The sequence below is a fragment of the Capricornis sumatraensis genome, chromosome 8, assembly GCF_032405125.1.
Source record: "Capricornis sumatraensis isolate serow.1 chromosome 8, serow.2, whole genome shotgun sequence".
In the NCBI taxonomy this organism is placed as follows: Eukaryota; Metazoa; Chordata; class Mammalia; order Artiodactyla; family Bovidae; genus Capricornis; species Capricornis sumatraensis.
Genome location: NC_091076.1, coordinates 76,881,545 through 76,901,450, shown reverse-complemented (window position 1 = coordinate 76,901,450; position 19,906 = coordinate 76,881,545). Strand labels below are relative to the sequence as shown.

Here is a 19,906-nt window from a genome sequence, read left to right as displayed (position 1 = left end):
ATCGGTCAGGGAAATGTTTACATTCTCATTAAACAGTCCAGTAGCTCTTGTCCCCTCTTATGAAAATAGTCCCAGTTGATTAATTATCCTGTGCCAGGTAGATTCTAGGGACTTTTACACATTATCTCATCTGATTGTGTCAATGATCTTTTGAAGTCAATGTCATTACTATGCGACTGCACAGATGAGGAATCCGAGGCACTGAAAGATTAGGTCACTTGTCCAAGGTCACACAGGCAGTCATCAGAAGAGCAGTAACTTTCCCTCACCCTCTTCAATCTGACCCCAGAGTCTACTCTACCGCCTCACTTGAGCTTCCCGAGCTTATTCCTGGCAGGCTTTGATGCCCCCAGCAGGTGTAGGACAGCCAGAGCCCAGGCTGGGAGCCATGGGTCCCAAGTGTGCTAACCAAAGACTCTAAATCCCCTCCAAGCAACTATATTCCAATAAAAATTAATTTTAAAAAATAAATAAGGCCTTCCCTGGCGGTCCAGCAGCTAAGACTCTGTGCTCCCAATGCAGGGGGCTTGGATTCAACCCCTGGTCATGGGAACTAGATCCGGCAGGCTGCAACTAAGATCCAGTGCAGCCCAATAAAAAATAAGTAAATAAAAATAAATAAATAAATAGGGACTTCCCTGGTGGTCCAGTGGATAAGACTTCACACTCCCAATGCAGGGGGACCAGGTTCAATCCCTGGTCAGGGATTGACCAGCAATTAAGTTGATTGCAGCAACTAAGATTTGACATGCAGTAACTTAAAAAACATCTATTTCTGCTTTATTGACTATGCCAAAGCCTTTGATTGTGTGGATCACAATAAACTGTGGAAAATTCTTCAACAGATGGGAATACCAGACCACCTGACCTGCCTCTTGAGAAACCTGTATGCAGGTCAGGAAGTAACAGTTAGAACTGGACATGGAACAACAGACTGGTTCCAAATAGGAAAAGGAGTACATCAAGGCTGTATATTGTCACCCTGCTTATTTAACTTCTATGCAGAGTATATCATGAAAAATGCTGGGCTGGAAGAAGCACAAGCTGGAATCAAGATTGCCGGGAGAAATATCAATAACCTCAGAAATGCAGATGACACCACCGTTATGGCAGAAAGTGAAGAGGAACTAAAAAGCCTTTTGATGAAAGTGAAAGAGGAGAGTGAAAAGTTGGCTTCAAGCTCAACATTCAGAAAATGAAGATCATGGCATCTTGTCCCATAACTTCATGGGAAATAGATGGGGAAACAGTGGAAACAGTGGCAGACTTTATTTTGGGGGGCTCCAAAATCACTGCAGATGGTGACTGCAGCCATGAAATTAAAAGACGCTTACTTCTTGGAAGAAAAGTTATGACCAACCTAGATAGCATATTGAAAAGCAGAGATATTACTTTGCCAACAAAGGTCCGACTAGTCGAGGCTATGGTTTTTCCTGTGGTCATGTATGGATGTGAGAGCTGGACTGTGAAGAAGGCTGAGCGCCGAAGAATTGATGCTTTTGAACTGTGGTGTTGGAGAAGACTCTTGAGGGCCCCTTGGACTGGAGGGAGATCCAACCAGTCCATTCTGAAGGAGATCAGTCCTGGGATTTCTTTGGAAGGAATGATGCTAAAGCTGAAACTCCAGTACTTTGGCCACCTCATGTGAAGAGCTGACTCTTTGGAAAAGACTCTGATGCTGGGAGGGATTGGGGGCAGGAGGAAAAGGGGATGACAGAGGATGAAATGGCTGGATGGCATCACCGACTCGATGGACGTGAGTCTGAGTGAACTCCGGGAGGTGGTGATGGACAGGGAGGCCTGGCGTGCTGCGATTCATGGAGTCACAAAGAGTCGGACATGACTGAGCGACTGAACTGAACTGGACTTAAAAAAAAGAATAGAGAAAAATATCCTGCAAGCCTCAACAAGATCTGAGATCTATGCTGCAAGTAAGACCTAGCACAGGGACTTCCCTGGTGATCCAGTGGTTAAGAATTCACCTGCCGATGAAGGCAACATGGGCTCGATTCCTGGTCTGGGAAGATTTCACATGCTGCAGAGCAACAAAGCCCCATGCTGCAACTACTAAAGCCCTCGAGCCCGTGCTCCACAAGAGAAGCCACGGCAACGAGAAACCTGAGCACCGCAACCAGAGAATAGTTCCCACTTGCCACAAACAGAGAAAGCCGTCTAGCAGCAACAAAGACCCAGCACAGCCAAAGATTGGAAAAAAAAAAAAAAAAAAGACCTGGTACAGCCAAATATTTAAATAAATAAATAAAATGCCCTCCGAGAGCTACATTGTCATTCCCTTAGTGTGTCATGATGTGGGAAAGGTCAGAAAGCACTGCTGACTCCATTGCCTGACTGAAATCTACACTTGATTTTTTATTTTATATTGGAACATCTGTTTTTTAAATTAACTTTATTGAAGTAAAAATTTACAATTTAATGCACATATCTTAGTGTGCGGTTTCATGAGTTTTAATAAGTGCATTGTTCAGTCGCTAAGTCATGTCTGACTCTCTGACCCCGTGACCTGCAGGACACCAGGCTTCCCTGTCCTCCACTATCTCCCGGAGTTTGCTCAAACTCATAGCCACTGAGTCGGAGATGCCATCCAACTGACTCATCCTCTGTCGCCCCCTTCTCCTCCTGCTCTCAATCTTTCCCACCATCAGGGTCTTTTCCAATGTCAAGTGCATACACCCATGTAATCCCCACCCCAATCAAGACAGGGGACATTTCCCTCCCCCAGTTCCCTGTGTGCCCTTTACTGTCCCTCTTTTCCCCACTCCCTGCCACAGGCAACTGCAGACCTGATTTCCATCACTATAGATCGGCTTTGCTGTTCCAGAACTCAATATTAGTGGAATCACATAGTACTCCTCTATTGTGTCTGGCTTCTTTCAGCATAATGTTTTTGAAAGTCACCCATGTTGTATGCATTAACAGTTGTGTGTATTAACAGTTGTATATAGTAACAGTTTGTGTTTCTTGTAATAAATTTATTGAGAATAATTCATATGCCATAAAATTCACCCTTTAGTCTACGATTCAATGGTTTTGTTTTTTTTAATTCACAGAGGTGAGCAATCATCACACCTAACGTAGCCTTCTCATCACCCTCAAAACAAACCCTGTGCCCATTAGCAGTCACCCCTCTGTCCCTCTCCCCAGCTATTGGTCCAGCTATGGTCTCTTTGAATTTACTTATTCTGGACATTTCATAGAAATGGATTCATATAATATGTGGTCCCTTGTGTCTGGTTTCTTTCACTTAGCATAACCTTTTAAGGTTCATCCACGTTGTAGCAGGCTATCAGTACATCATTACTTTCAGGGCTGAATAATAGTTCATGGTAGGGATATACCACATTTTGTTTATCCATCTATAACTTAATGGACATTTGGTTTGTGTCTACTTTTTGGTTACTTGAATAACATTGCTATGGACATTCCTGTGCAAGCTTCTGTGAAGAAATGTTTCAATTCTGTTTGGAATATACCTAGGAGTGGAATTGCTTGTCCGTACACTAGTGGTAAAGAGTCAAGGCAGGAAACCTAAGAGACATGGGTTCAGTCCCTGGGTTGGGAAGATCCACAGGAGAAGGAAATGGCAACCCGCTCCAGTATTCTTGCCTGGAGAATCCTGTGGACAAAGGAGCCTGGCGGGCTACAGTCCATGGGGTCGCAAAGAGTCGGACACAACTAAAGTGACTTAGCACAAGCATAACACAAGCACAGTAACTCTACGCTTAACATTTTGAAATTGTTTTCCAAGGTGGCTGCACCATTTTATACTTTATTCATTTTTATTGCTGAGTAATAGTCTATAGGCCACAAATTAATCAAAATTAAAAACCTCTGCTTTTCAAAAGGCATCATTTATTTATTTGCTTTGGCTGTGCCTCGAGGCTGGGCCCTGCAGTCAGAGCCAAGTCCTAACCACTGGATAGCCAGGGAATTCCCAAAAGGCACCATTATTCTAAAAAGAGAAACTATCTTCTGGGTGAAAATATTTGTAGTCCATTTATCTGATGAAGGATTTGTATCCAAAATATTGGGTTGGTCAAAAAGTTCATTTTCATTTTTCCATAACACCTTATTAAAAACCCCAAAGAACTTGAAAATTCCGAACAAACTTTTTGACTAATATATAAAGAACTCTTACAATTTAATAAGTCAAATAACATGGTTTTCTAAACAGTCAATGAAAGAATCAAACACTTAATAAGAGATACATAAAAATGGTCAATAAGCACTTGAAGTATGGTCGGCATCATTAGTCATTAGAGAAATGCAAATAAAACTAAGATGATGTATTATTTTACATTTACTAGCATGACTAATGCTAAAAAGATTGTCAATATCAAATCTTGGCCATGCTGCAGATCAATTGGAATTATCATACACAGATCTTGGAAATGTAAAACAGAACTACCATTTCGGAAAACAGTTTGGCAGATCCCTCTCATTTAAAAATACCTCCCTCCATTTTAAAATATTTCACTTATTTAAAAAGTGCTTTTTAATGACCATTTTAAAATAGCCTTTGTCACTTTCTTTACCATGTCTCCATATAAATGTGTGCAATTAGAGATCAAATAAGTGTGGCAAGTTTCTAGCTATTTACCAAACAGAAACGAGAAGGTATTTCTACAGAAAGACTTACCCAGGAATGTTTCAGTTCAGTTCAGTCGCTCAGTCGTGTCCGACTCTTTGCAACCCCATGAACCGCAGCATGCCAGGCCTCCCTGTCCATCACCAACTTCCGGAGTCCACCCAGACCCATGTCCATTGAGTCAGTGATGCCATCCAACCGTCTCATCCTCTGTCATCCCCTTCTCCTCCTGCCCTCAATCTTTCCCAGCATCAGGGTCTTTTCAAATGAGTCAGCTCTTCACATCAGGTGGCCAAAGTATTGGAGTCTCAGCTTCAACATCAGTCCTTCCAATGAACACCCAGGACTGATCTCCTTTAGGATGGACTGGTTGGATCTCCTTGCAGTCCAAGGGACTCTCAAGAGTCTTCTCCAACACCACAGTTCAAAAGCATCAATTCTTTGGTGCTCAGCTTTCTTTATAGTCCAACTCTCACATCCATATATGACCACTGGAAAAACCATAGCCTTGACTAGACCGACCTTTGTTGACAAAGTAATGTCTCTGCTTTTTAATATGCTGTCTAGGTTGATCATAACTTTCCTTCCAAGGAGTAAGAGTCTTTTAATTTCATGGCTTCAGTCACTATCTGCAGTGATTTTGGAGCCCAGAAAAATAAAGTCAGCCACTGTTTCCCCATCTATTTGCCATGAACTGATGGGACCTGATGCCATGATCTTAGTTTTCTGAATGTTGAGCTTTAAGCCAACTTTTTCACTCTCCTTTTTCACTTTCAAGAGGCTCTTTAGTTCTTCACTTTCTGCCATAAGGGTGGTGTCATTTGCATTTCTGATATTTCTCCCGGCAATCTTGATTCCAGCTTGTGCTTCTTCCAGCCCAGCGTTTCTCATGATGTACTCGCCATAGAAGTTAAATAAGCAGGGTGACAATATACAGCCTTGACATACTCCTTTTCCTATTTGGAACCAGTCTGTTGTTCCATGTCCAGTTCCAACTGTTACTTCCTGACCTGCAAACAGGTTTCTCAAAAGGCAGGTCAGGTGGTCTGGTATTCCCATCTGCTGAAGAATTTTCCACAGTTGATTGTGATCCACACAATCAAAGGCTTTGGCATAGTCAATAAAGCAGAAATAGATGTTTTCCTGGAACTCTCTTGCTTTTTTGATGATCCAGCGGATGTTGGCAATTTGATCTCTGGTTCCTCTGCCTTTTCCAAAACCAGCTTGAATATGTGGAAGTTCACGTATTGCTTAAGCCTGGCTTGGAGAATTTTAAGCATCACTTTACTAGTGTGTGAGATAAGTGCAATTGTGCTGTAGTTTGAGCATTCTTTGGCACTGCCTATCTTTGGGATTGGAATGAAAACTGTCCTTTTCCAGTCCTGTGGCCGCTGCTGAGTTTTCCAAATTTGCTGGCATATTGAGTGCAGCACTTTCACAGCACCATCTTTGAGGATGTGAAACAGCTCAACTGGAATTCCATCACCTCCACTAGCTTTGTTTGTAGTGATGCTTCCTATAGGAGCTTTATTCACAATAGACAAAAGCTAGAAACAACCCAAAATGCCATCAAGAAATGTCCATCAACCCATTCTTCCATCTAGAAGAGATAAAGGAATCTGCTTTGAAAAAAATGAAATATTTTGTCTTTTAGAATCTGAAATTTTTCCTGTTTGCCCCTAGACTGCTAGATTTAGAAGAGCAGTTCGTGTTAGTCTTGTTCATTACTGTAGGTTCGGAGTCTGGCGACGGGCAAGGACGCAATAAACAGTGAATGAATGAAAGAAAGCAAGGTTGCGCACGTTAATGAATTTGTGGGCACCACCCCTCCGGCCTTTTATCATTCCTTTCTTCTACAAACGCCGGCTAAGCCGGCCCGATGTGGTTCGCAGCCCGCCCTAGAAATGAGTACTGCCAGGTCCCGGCCCCGGAGGCGCGTCCCGCCAGGAGCGGCCGGAGAGGACCCTGGGTGCTGGCGCCCGAGTGGAGGAAGGTCGCTGAACGCCCACAGGGCACAGTCTGGGCCCGCGCGGACCGACGGCGCGGGACAGACGGACAGCCAGGCGGACGGCGCCGCACGGACGCGAGAAGCGGGCGGCGCGGTCCAGTAGAGCTGAGGGCGGCCCCGCGTCCCGACTGCTCGCAGAACGCCGGGGCGGGCCGAGGGCGGCGGAGGCGGGACAGGACAGACGAGAATCACGCGGAGGTGAGGCCGGGGGCCCGTCACGCCCCCGAGGGCAGGCCCTGAGCGCCCGCTCCGCCCTGGCCCTTTGGGGTGTGGACTCCAGCTCCGGCTCTGCTCCGCTCGCGAAGCCGCGCCGCCGCCCGCTCGGGCTGTCCCGGTGAGGGGGCCGGGAAGGGGGCGCCACGGAGATCCCGGGCCCAGGAGATCTGGCGGGGACAGGAATGCGCTTGGGCTGCGGGGCCTCCTGACTCAGCCGCATGCTCAGATTTCGGGGTTTCTTTCCTGGGCGGAGAACGCTTAACTTCCTCATTCCTGCCTGGACCCCTTCTTCCAGCTGGCTTGGCCTGGCTGGAGACCCGGCGGCTCCGGACCCCTTGCAACCCTCCGGGGCCCCTTCCTCTGCCCCGCTTCGGGGCCCATCCGGGCCTGGCCGGTTGTTCCTTGGCATCCTGATTAAGGGACAGGAGGCGGGGCTCGGACGTTTTGGATGAAGGATCAGAGATAGGGGATGGAGATTAGAGGCGAATTGGCAGGGCAGTGCGGACCGATGGATTCTAATCAAAGAGAGATTAAGAGTCAGCGGGAGCCGGGTGGGGGAAAGCGGGGGACCTGGGGAGACCGAGGACCGTGGGGGTGGAATGGGGGGGATAGAGTCCTGCAGAGCGGATAACCCTTCTGAGGCCTCCCCATATTCCCAGGATGGCGGCAACCCCCCAGAGCCTTTTCCCCTCTGGGGATGACCTGGACTCCAGCCAGTTACAGATGGAGCCCGATGAGGTGGACACCCTGAAGGAGGGAGAGGACCCAGGTACACAGGGAGGACGGTCTCTGGGAGAGGAGGAGGGCTGAGACCTCCTGGAGTCCACATTCTTCCACTTTCTTTCCCACCAGCCGACCGGATGCACCCCTTTCTGGCCATCTACCACCTCCAGCCTCTGAAAACGCACCCCTTGCTGTTTGCCCCTGGGGTCCCCGTCGTAGCTCAGGTGGTGGGCACTGAAAGATACACCAGTGGATCCAAGGTGGCTGGGCTGGCCCCAAGGGAGTGGGGATGGGGAGGGCTGGCCAGAGTGAGGGGCTGCCTTCCCACCAGGGAACATCCATTCAGTTCCTCCCTCCCACAGGTGGGCACCTGCACTCTGTATTCTGTGCGCCTGACTCACGGTGACTTCAGCTGGACAACCAAGAAGAAGTTCCGTCATTTCCAGGAGCTGCATCGGGACCTCCTGAGACATAAAGTCTTCATGAGTCTGCTCCCTCTGGCTCGGTGAGGGGGCTAAGGCTGCCTCCTGTGTAGGACAGATGCCCCTCACCTCGAGGCAGCCGGGGGTGTCTGCCCCAGCCCCCATCGCTGCTTTCTGCCTGTCTCATCCCCAGGCCACAGCTGACCCTACCCCAGCTACTTTCCTCCCCCAACTCTGGCCACTGGGCTCCCTCTACCTCCTCTGACCCCAGTTACCAGGAAACCTTCCCTGTTCAGCTCTGCCTGTCCGTGGTTCTGGGCCAGTATCTCAGCTGGGCTGGATGCCCAAAGTGCCCTTGGCAGCCTCCCACCTTTTTCTGTCTCCATCCTCAGGGTAGGGGGCATTCCTGCTGCTACCCTCTAGGTCTCCTCGCCTCTTCCAAGTCCCCGCCTCCAGTGCTTCAGGATCCCAGGGACTGAGCCTCCAGCTCCTATTGACCCTCCCTCATCCCTTCCACAGTTTTGCTGTTGCTTCGTCTCCAGCCCCCGAGGGAGACAGCAGAGAGATACCCTCTCTACCCCGAGCAGGTCCTGAGGGCTCCTCCAGACGTACCTCTAGCAAGCAGGTAGGACCAGACACCAGGTCCTCTGGGAAGGTGTTTGGGTGCAAATGGCTCTGGTCCCATCCGTCTTTCTGTCTCCCATCCCTTCACTTCAGAAATACCTGGAGAATTATCTCAACCGCCTCCTGACCATGTCTTTCTATCGCAACTACCATGCCATGGTAAGGTCAGGGGCTGGCGCCGGGTCCCTTGAGATAAATCAGGGGGCAGAGGACCAGGGTTGGTAGGATTTGAGGGACTGACAACGAGTCTCTCCTCTGAGCCTTTTTCTTCCTCTGCAGACAGAGTTCCTGGAAGTCAGTCAGCTGTCCTTTATCCCAGACCTTGGATGCAAAGGATTGTGAGTGTCTGACACTTTTCACCGACCGTCTGCCAATGTCTGAATCTCTCCCTCCCCGAGAATAGGGAAAGCAGGGCAGGGTGGGCTGGGAGTCTGATTTTATCCCCACAGGTTTGAACGCTGGATCCCTCTCCAGCACCTCTTCCTGGTTTTCCCCACAGGGAGGGGGTGATCCGGAAGCGCTCAGGTGGCCACCGTGTTCCTGGCCTCACCTGCTGCGGCCGAGACCAAGTTTGTTATCGCTGGTCCAAGCGGTGAGGGCTGAGCAGAGAGTCTGGACAGTGGGTGGGGGCGAGGAAGGAGATCTGAGGGTCGGGGGGCATGAAGGAATGGCTGGAGCCCTTCCCCTCCAGGTGGCTGGTGGTGAAGGACTCCTTCCTGCTGTACATGTGCCTCGAGACTGGCTCCATCTCCTTTGTTCAGCTCTTCGACCCTGGCTTCAAGGTGCAGGTGGGGAAAAGGAGTACAGAGGCACGGTACGGGGTCCGGGTCGACACCTCTCACAGGTAAGGCCTCCCTGGTATGGACAGCACCTAGTGAGTGAAGAGCCAGCCTGGGGCCCTAAGGGGAGATGCGTGGAAGAGACCACGGAAGAGAGGGTGTTCCCACTCCACCCTTCTGGAGATGGCCATGATTTGGAACCAGGGAACGTTCTAGCCAGATGCTTGGGGCTGCTCCTAGAGGCTGGCACAGAGCTTTCTCTGGGGTTGAGGGGGAGTGGGAACAAACAACAGGTTCCCTTGCTTGCTCACTCCCTTGGGGAGAGGGAGGAACGAAGCTGCTTCCTTATGTGGGATGAGGGTAGGGATGTGTCCAGAAGTCAGGCCGGGGGGGCTGGGTTAGATGTTTTGGCCCTCTTTTAGGTGGTGTTGTGTACAGGGGGCGTGTACTATACCCTGCTTTTGCTCTGGGCTTTGGGCAGTTGGGATTTTGGTCTGTTTGTATCTTTTGTCCAAAATTTGCCGCAACTGCTCATGCACACAGTTATTTTTAGTCCCATGTAGTTTCTTTGTGTTTTGTTGCTCCAAGAGAGGTGGGTCCAGGTGCAAGCATTGCAACAAAGGGTCCCAGGTCCCAGGCCTGTCTCAGAAGGGCTTTTGGTGCAAAGAAAGGGCACTCCGTCCATTCACTTATTTATTCAATAAACTTGAGGGACTTCCCTGGTGATCCAGTGGTTAAGACTTCATGCTTCCACTGCAAGGGGCACACGTGTGATCCCTGGTCAGGGAACTAAGACTCCACATGCCATGCAGCATAGCTCACCCCTTCCTCCCCACCCCCCCCCCCCAAAAAAAAACAGACAACGACCTTGAGCGGCTGGCACAATACTAAGTGCCAAACACCCAACTGTGAATAAGACAGATGTATGCCCTGTCCCTGTGAAATCAAGTATGGACTGAGGAAGGAGGTGGGGAAGAGCAGACAGCTAAAGAAAGAGGGTTTCTGGGCCAAGCCAGAGGTATGGAGGGCGAGGATGGTGGTCCATCTTTGTTCTTTCCCAGGTCCTTGATTCTCAAGTGCAGCAGCTACCGGCAGGCACGGTGGTGGGCCCAGGAGATCACTGAGCTGGCCCAAGGCCCAGGCAGAGACTTCATTCAGCTGCACCGGCACGACAGCTATGCTCCTCCTCGGCCTGGGACCCTGGCCCGGTGGTGAGACACTGATGTCCTTTCTGAAATTGTCAGTGGTCTTTCAACCTCCTTGGTGTTCTCTGAGTCCTGATCTTCTCTCTCCTCTGACCCCTTCTGACCTCAGTAACCTACCCCTTTGACTTTTCCAGTCGCCCCCACCCCCTGACCTTTGATCATTCTGATTCCTCTGATTACCCTCTGATCTTTCTGAACCCCAAATTAGGTGATCTCTGACCCTGACCTCTCTGACTGACCTCCTGTGACCTTTCTAACCCCCTTTCACCCCACTGACCCTCTGTGTTCTCAGGGATCTCAAATCTCTCTGATTCATTCGGTCTATTTAATAAACATTTTCTAAGCACCCAGTATGTGCCAGGTCCATGGCAGGGATAAGCCACAGAAAGGTGATTCAATCATGAAACAGTGGGAATTTGCCATACTGGCCATAGACACAGAGTACCAAGCTCAGACAAGGGGCATCTGCTCTAGTGCAGGAGGTCTGGACTGGCTTCCAGAAGGCAGTAACTCTGAGGTTCATGTTAGCAAGATAAGATGGAGAAGGGTGGTCCCTGCAGAGAAGCTAGAAATAGTCTGGCGTGTTAGGGATTCACGAAGGCTGACTTGTTCCAGTTTGAGGAGCAGAAGCCGGAAAAGAGTCTGGAGCAGGGGACTTCCCTGGAGGACTAGAGATTAAGACTCAGCGCTTCCAGTGCAAGGGTGTGGGTTCGATCCCTGGTCAGGGAAATAAGATCTTGCCTGCCATGTGCAGCGCAGCCAAAAAATAAATAAATAAATAAATGTCTGGTGGTCTCAGGGCCTGATCAGTGCCTCTCCTGCTAGCTTAAGGAGGTTAACTTTTATCATAAGCAGAGAGGAGTCATGGAAACAATTTTTCCCCCCATTGGTGTTAGTGTTGAGAATTTTGTGGGTTTCTTTAATTTTTATTGGAGTTGATTTAAATGTGTTGGTTTCGGAAGTACAACAAAGAGAACCAGTTATACATATGTCCACTCTTTTTTAGATTGTTTTTCCATATAGGTCATTACAGAGTATTGAGTAGAGCTCTCTGTGCTCTATACTAGGTCCTTATTAATTATCTATTTTATATATACTACTGCTAAGATGCTTCATAGTAGCATATATATTTCAGTCCTGATCTTCCAATTTATCCCTACTTCCCCCATTACCCCCTGGTAACCATAAGTTTGTTTCCTATATCTGTAACTATTTCCGCTTTGTAGATAAGTTCATTTGTACCCTTTTGAAATTTATTTTTTAACAAAAGAACTGATTGTGCCAGTTAGTATGAGCCAGGAACTGTTCTGAGTGTTTCATGCTTTGTTGTTGTTGTTGTTTAGTTGCTAAGTCATGTCTAACTCTTGTGCCATGCCATGGACTGTAGCCCACCAGGCTCCTCTGTCCATGGGATATCCTAGGCAAGAATACTGGAGTGGGTTGCCATTTTCTTCTCCAGGGGATCTTCCCGACCCAGGATTAAACCTACGTCTCTTGCACTGGCAGGCAGATTCTTCCTGCTGAGCCACCAGGGAAGCTGCTTTATGTTTATGAACTTACTCCGTGACACAGGTACAGTTGTTATCTCCATTTTCCAGATGAGAAAACTGAGTCAAGGAGAAGTCAAATAACTTGCCAAGGTCACACACCTTGTAAACAATAGATTCAAATGCAGGCAGTCTGGGTCAAGACTCTGCTCTTCACCATCAAACAGAACAGGTATTAAAAGTCTAACAGGGGCTTCCCTGGTGGTCCAATGGCAAGACTCCCTGTTCTCAATGCAGGGGGCCTGGGTTCAATCCCTGCCGAGGGAACTAGACCCCACATGCTGCAACAAAGAGCCTACATGTCACAACTAAGACCCTCTGCAGCCAAATATATAAACAAAATATTTTAAAAGTAAATAAAAGTCTTAACAATGCAGAACTTGCCCAAGCCTTTACCTACTCTCCATACCTTAGTTCTTCCCTACTCTCTCTCCCACAAATCCCATTTCTCTCCCCAAAAGTAATCCTGGTGATAGTTTGATATTTATCTTCCTAAGTCTTATGTTCATGCACTTGTGCATATATGTTACTTTTTGTTTTAATATAAATAAGATCATGCACCCTCTCCTTTGTTTTTTTTCCCACTTAATACATGTGTTAGAGATTAGGCTTTTACATTATTTCCCACTTTCAGTCTTATAAACAATACTACAATGAACACAATGTTTGCCTAAGCATTTAATAGGATGTCTTCCTAGATACAGAATTACTAAGTGCATTTAATGGTATTAGGGAGTATGTACATTTAATATTCTGTTAGATACTGCCAAGTTGTCCTCTAAAAAGGCCAATTTATATTCTCACAGTCTATGGGAATACTCACTTCCCCCATTCTGATACTGAGCGTTACCTGTGATTTTAATTTTTGCCAGAGTAGATTTAAAAAGTGTCATTTTATTTTAATATCAATTTCCTTGTTTAGCGATGATATTGAACATCTTTCCATATGACTGGCCATTTTCTCCCTGTGAGCTATCCGTTCTTATTCTTTGTTCAATTGGCTTATATGTCTTTTTGTTACTGATTTGTTGGAACTCTTTATATGTGATGTATTAATCCTCCCAGTCTTTAGTCGTTTTCTTTAGTTTATTGTGTCTTTTGTAACTTTTATTTTATTTAGTTCATACTGGCAAGTTTATTCCACTTTGAAATATCTGCTACTATCTGACTCTGTGATCACTCTTGGTCTTTGACCTTGCTGTCACCTCTGACCCATGACTGTCCTTCGATCTTCACTCTCCAGAGCTTTCTGGCTTCTGACTTCCCTGATCTCCTTGGCTTGGCCTCCCCCCAGGTTTGTGAATGGGGCAGGTTACTTTGCTGCTGTGGCAGATGCCATCCTGCGAGCTCAAGAAGAGATTTTCATCACAGACTGGTGGTAAGTGGGAGAAGAACCTGAGCAAGAAAGTGTGGGTTAGTACCTGCAACAGATCAGCTTATGGGTCAGAAAAGGAGTGGAAGGGGAGGAGTGGCTGTTGTTGGGAGCTTAGCTTACCCTCACCTGCTGCCCTGAATCCCAGGTTGAGTCCTGAGATTTACTTGAAGCGTCCAGCCCATTCAGATGACTGGAGACTGGACGTTATGCTCAAGAAGAAGGCGGTGAGGAGAATGGTCTGGCTGGAGGGGAGGTATGGTCAAGGGGTGGCTTGTGGGTGGAGATTGGTTGGAAGAGACTATAGCATGGCAGGGGGTAGGGGGGGAAGGTAAGGAATCTAAAACTTGAGGTGGAGGAAATGTACCCATCCTGGTTCAGTCTCACAGAAATCACCTCTTCCACTTCCCTGGGGAGAACTCCCTTAGAGAAGAAGACCAACCTCCCTGTTCTTGCCCTTCCTCTCCTTGACGTAGACTTTCCTCCCAATACCCTATACACTCAATTACGTTATGGGGGATGGACATATCTCTCTCTCTCATTGGGCGGATGAATACCACTAGCTGCAGTACAAGGCACAGGGTCTGCTATGTTGGGAGCATCCACAGATGTTGATGGATGGGAGGAAAGATACGTGGATGATGGAGAGTGTGTGGGTGAGGGGATGGATAGATGATGGAAAGGGAGATAGATAGAAGGCTATGAGGTTGGGAAGGTAGATCCAAGGTAGTGGTAAATAGATGGATGAGTGATAGATGGTAGATAAGGGGATGAGTAAATTGTTGGGAAGATGGATGGCTAGATAATGCTAGGTAGGTGGGTAGATGTGTGGATGGATGAGTGAGTGAGCAGATAGATGATATTCAATATAAGTTTGCTGTAAGCATCAAAACACGGTGTCAGTGGCATAGCATTGAGGATCTCTGGGTGGAGAGGGGGAACATACAGGAACCCTGAGGGTGGGAAAGGGTCATTAGGATCTGATTCCCTCACTGACCACCAGGAGGAGGGTGTCCGAGTGTCTGTACTGCTGTTCAAGGAAGTGGAGTTGGCCTTGGCCATCAACAGTGGCTACAGCAAGAGGGTACTGATGCTGCTGCACCCCAACATAAAGGTGACTCAGGCCCCAGAGGGCCTCCCTTCTGGCCCTCCTCACTACACATCCCCCCCAACCAACCCTCCCTGTCCTTGAACGTCTCATCTTTCCATCTTCCTGTTCCCCGCCTCCTCCAAACGCTGCCTCTGGCTTCTCCCACCTACGCCCACACTCATGAACTCCCCCATACCTGCTCCAGGTGATGCGCCACCCAGACCAGGTGACACTGTGGGCCCATCATGAGAAGCTCCTGGTGGTAGACCAAGTAGTGGCCTTCCTGGGTGGGCTGGACCTCGCCTATGGCCGCTGGGATGACCTACACTACAGACTGACTGATCTGGGGGATTCCTCTGAGTCAGCTGCCCCCCAGGTAATCCCCCAAGGCCTTCCGGAGCATCCCCCCCAAACTCAACTAATGTAAATCCATACCCCTTCCCAGCTGCAGCCTTCCTCTCCAGTCATAGCCCTCATTCAAAGTTCCTAGGCCTTTCTGGGACCCCAACAACCTGCTTTGAATATACTGACTCAGTTGCCTCCCCATGACCTCTACCCATTTCTCTAGGGATTTCAAATGCATCTGAAGGGGAGGGCCAGGGAATCAAACTCTCTCTGTTTCATTCTTCCTCTGTGTGTCTCTCTGTCTTCCCGTCTTCCAGTGCTCCTTTCTTCTCTTTGGCCTGGTTCTGTGTGACCCATGACCTCTCCTTGCCCCTGGCTTGGGTGTGTTCCCCCTACAGCCTCCCACCTCATGCTCAGACCTTCCAGCTACCCCCGACCTCACTCACAACCAACTCTTCTGGCTGGGCAAGGACTACAGCAATCTGATCACTAAGGACTGGGTGCAGCTGGATCGGCCTTTTGATGGTAGGGGGTCCACCTTCTTCAAAGTCCCTGAGAGCTGGGAGCCGGGGCAGAGGGCGGGCCTGGGTCTGAGGATGGGATGAACCGGGTCAAGGGTAATGCCACCTCTTCTCCGGTCAGCACCTCCCCCTCCCTGACCCACGTGTTCCCAAGGGACCGTCCCTGACCTCTTCCCTGACTCTCCTGGGACATTCTCCCTCCCCCCAGATTTCATTGACAGGGAGACTATGCCACGGATGCCATGGCGGGACATTGGGGTGGCGGTCCACGGCTCACCCGCCCGGGACCTTGCCCGGCACTTCATCCAGCGCTGGAATTTCACCAAGGTGCTTGATCCCTCCGAGCCTGGAGGGTGGGCGGGAGCCAGGGGCAGCTAGCCATCTCCTGCTGATTCTGCCACCCCTCCGCCTTAGACTACCAAGGCCAAGTACAAGATACCCATGTACCCCTACCTGCTGCCCAAATCCACCAGCACCGCAAACCAGCTCCCTTTCACGCTTTCCGGAGGGCAGTGCGCCACTGTGCAGGTGAGGCTCGGAATTCAGCCGGCCCTCTCCCCGCTCCCTTCAGCACAACCTCCCTTCAGCACTCTCCCTGACGGAGAGCGCCCTCCCGCCCCCGCCCCCGAACCCCTCCTCTCCTGGACTCAGGAGGCACATCCTATCCGTCGTTCCCGCAGGTCTTGCGGTCAGTGGACCGCTGGTCAGCGGGCACCCTGGAGAACTCCATTCTCAATGCTTATCTGCACACCATCAGAGAGAGCCGGCACTTCCTCTACATTGAGGTCTGTCGGAGTGAGGGTGGAGCAGAGAAACTTAGGATATCCTGTCAGTGGGCTCAGTCGTTTAGGGCTGGCATAGCTGGACCTGGAGAACTTGGTGAAGCCTGGACCCAGGGCTGGGAGCCTGGGGATGGGGATGGCGACATGGAGCTGAGGGCAGGAGCTGCTGACGGGGGGCCAGACTGCTGACGTCTGTCATTGGTCCCTGCTCCAGAATCAGTTCTTCATTAGCTGCTCAGATGGGCGGACGGTGCTGAACAAGGTGGGCGATGAGATTGTGGACAGAATCCTGAAGGCCCACAAGTAAGGCGGACCAGCTTGGAACCTGGGGGTTATGGGCGTGTTTTAAGACTAACCAGAGGGATGAGGGGAGGGGTGAGGCTTGGGAGATGGGTCACACCTCTGACTCCGCGCCTCTCCAGACAGGGGCAGTGCTTCCGAGTCTACGTGCTTTTGCCCCTGCTCCCTGGGTTCGAGGGTGACATCTCCACAGGTGGTGGTAACTCCATCCAGGCCATTCTGCACTTCACTTACAGGTGACCACCGCCTCGCCCTTCCCACCCCAACCCCTGCCAGACTCTGCCCCTCCATGGCCTCATCCTGATCCCTTCTTGCTGGACTGTTGAGGTCCACCTCTTTTCTGACATCCCCCTCCCCCACCCCACCCCAACCCCCGTCGGTGCAGTCTCCGCCTTCCTCACCCATTCTTTTCGCTCAGGACGCTGTGTCGTGGGGAATATTCAATTTTACATCGTCTCAAAGCAGCCAGTGAGTTCTGGGGGCTGGGGGTTCAAGCCCTGGACCCCTGGGGAGGGAGAGATTGAGGGACTGGAGCCCCAGGGATGGAGGGACAGAGGCTGTCATGCCTGCATGCTTCTGTGGTTACTGCCGGAGCCCATGGTGGCCTATTAGTGCAGAGATAAGTATATAGACCAGGCTATATAGGGCTTCTGAAGTGAGGCGGTAGATGGACCAGGACTCCGTCTGCAATGGAGGGCACCTCTCACCTCACTCCCTCCCCCCCATCTCTTGCTCACAGTGGGGACAGAGTGGCAGAACTATATTTCCATCTGTGGGCTACGCACACACGGAGAACTAGGCGGGCACCCAGTCTCGGAGCTCATCTATATCCACAGCAAGATGCTTATTGCAGATGACCGGACAGTCATCATTGGTCAGTGCTGGGTCCCCAGCAACGAGTGGAGGGTGCGGAGAGGTGGAGCAGGGCCCAGCCAGGGGCAATGGGATGGGACTGGGTGATGGAGATCACAGCTGACGTCCAGTTGGGGATGGAGGCCAAAGAAGTCGTGTTGCCCACAGGCTGGTGCTTGGGTAGAGGTGACGGGGTGGGGTGGGGTTCCCTGGGCTCAGGAAGATATAGTGTGTCCTGCATCCACCCAGGCTCAGCAAACATCAATGACCGGAGCTTGCTGGGGAAGCGGGACAGTGAGCTGGCCGTGCTGATCGAGGACACAGAAATGGAGCCATCCCTCATGAACGGTGTGGCGTATCAGGCAGGCAGGTTTGCCTTGAGTCTGCGGAAGCACTGCTTCAGGTAGAGCCAGGTGGGATGCTAAAAGGTGGGGGGAGGTGGAAAGGGGGAGGGTTTGCTCTTTAAACAGGTGTGAGGATTGTCTAGAGGTAGTACTGGATTACTAGTACTTGTGCTATGCTAAATACTCAGTCGTGTCTGACTTTTTGCAACCCTGTGGACTGTAGCCCACCAGGTGCCTCCGTCTATGGGATTCTCTAGGCAAGAATACTGGAGTGGGTTGCCATGCCTTCCTCCAGGGGATCTTCCTGAACCAGGGATCAAACCTGCTTCTCCTAAGTCTCCTGCATTGGCAGGCGGGTTCTTTACCACTGGCGCCACCTGGAAAGCCACTTACTAGTACTTACTTAGTACTTGTGCATCGGTCGCTCGGGCGTATCCTACTTTTTCGACCCCATGGACTGTAACCCACCAGGCTCCTCTGTCCAAGGGATTCTCCAGGCAAGAGTACTGGAGAGGATTGCCATTTCCTTCTCCAGGGGATCTTCCTGACCCAGGGATTGAACCCACATTTCCTGCATTGTTGGTGGATTAGTACTTGCTTGTGTTCTTAGTTACTTCAGTACTTAGAAGCAGACTAGTCCAGGGATACCAAAAAAAGAAAAAGAGAGAGAGGGAAACAAATACTTCAAAAATAATTTGGTATTTTTTTTAAAAGCATTAAAGTAGTCACCAAAGTAGACAAATTAAAGCTCTGTTGGACTTGTTTACACTGATTTGATTGTTTAGCAAAAGTGTCAGTTGCTGACTCGTGTCCAGCTTTTTGCAATTCCATGGACTGTAAGCCCACCAGGCTCCTCTGTCCATGGAATTCTCCAGGCAAGAATACTGGAGTGGGTAGCCATTTCTTTCTCCAGGGGATCTTCCCAACCCAGGGGTTGAACCTGGGTCTCCCACATTGCAGGCAGAATTTTTACTGCCTGAGCCATCTGGGAAGCCCCGATTTTACTTTTTAACTGTGCATCTATTTTCAATTACCTGGAGGGGTGCACCATAACTTTTCTGATATTTAGGCCCTTGAAGGATCTTACTCTAGCCCCACTGGGACCCCTTTCTCCTGCAGCGTGATTCTAGGGGCTGCTGCTCGGCCACATCTGGATCTCCGGGACCCTGTCTGTGATGCCTTCTTCCAGTTGTGGCAAGAAACAGCTGAGAGCAACGCCAATATCTATGAGCAGGTGGGTGGGGGTGGGGAGAGTGCTGGCCCAGGGAAGTTGAGGGATTATCCTGTCCAGGGTGAGATGGAGAGGAGCCACTTCACACAGCCATTCTCATAAGGAGATGAGGGTCTGGGGACATCATGGGATTCAGGGTCAGTGTAGGGGGATATGTGTAGGGTGTGGGGAGTAGGGTCATGTAGCCCAGATGGGCTTGGACTCTTGGCAGAGTCTCCTGAAGCCTTATTGGCTTCCATGCATCTCCCACCCACAGATTTTCCGATGCCTTCCATCCAATGCCACACGCTCCCTGCGGGCACTTCGGGAGTATGTAGTCGTGGAGCCCTTGGCCACGGTCAGCCCTCCCTTGGCCCGGTCTGAACTCACCCAGGTCCAGGGCCACCTCGTCCACTTCCCCCTCAAGTTCCTGGAGGATGAGTATTTGCTACCCTCCCTGGGTAGCAAGGAGGGTGTGATGCCCCTAGAAGTGTGGACATAGCTGCAGCTCCTCCGGCCTGGAAGAGGTCACCAGCCTCTGGGCTACACTGCCTCTGGTTCTCTGCCCCCTAACCCTCAGGACCAGGGCAATGCCTTTGAGACCTGGGGGAGGCAGGCATCCCTGGAGGGGACTAGAGAAGTCACAAAGGACGTTTTTTGGGAAACAACCAAAGAAGACACTCCCAATCCCAGTTGGGGAGATGGAAGAGGGTCCCAGAGAGCTTCCTCCTTCTCGCTGTCCAGTTCAAACCACCACTACAAAGGAGAAGCAAGACTCCTGCCAGGATGCCTGGGATCAGCCTCCTACTCCAAGAGGACCAGACTTGGCCCTGGGGCTTCTCATCTCTCCCTTGTCTTCCTGCTGGGGAACCCCCTCCCTGCCCCAAGGCCTCTCCCAGCTCATTACTGCCAAGGCAGAGGGAAGGATGGAGCCACTGCTGGCTTCAGTGCCCATGGTGG

At 50.1% G+C, this 19,906-nt stretch overlaps 1 protein-coding gene across 1 annotated transcript; it reads left to right on the top strand.

Annotated features, from left to right (window-relative positions):
* Positions 1 to 6,929: 6,929 nt before the first annotated feature.
* PLD2 (phospholipase D2) lies at positions 6,930 to 19,906 on the top strand. The gene is made up of 25 exons (XM_068977205.1): positions 6,930 to 6,948; positions 7,490 to 7,599; positions 7,683 to 7,813; positions 7,916 to 8,058; positions 8,495 to 8,600; positions 8,693 to 8,758; positions 8,879 to 8,937; positions 9,099 to 9,191; positions 9,291 to 9,443; positions 10,440 to 10,589; positions 13,425 to 13,508; positions 13,651 to 13,729; positions 14,506 to 14,616; positions 14,798 to 14,968; positions 15,336 to 15,462; positions 15,667 to 15,785; positions 15,873 to 15,986; positions 16,139 to 16,243; positions 16,455 to 16,543; positions 16,663 to 16,776; positions 16,959 to 17,008; positions 17,280 to 17,414; positions 17,642 to 17,795; positions 18,856 to 18,970; positions 19,224 to 19,906. The coding sequence occupies exons 2-25, from the start codon at positions 7,491 to 7,493 to the stop codon at positions 19,446 to 19,448; spliced, it is 2,802 nt and encodes a 933-aa protein (XP_068833306.1). The 5' UTR covers positions 6,930 to 6,948; position 7,490; the 3' UTR covers positions 19,449 to 19,906.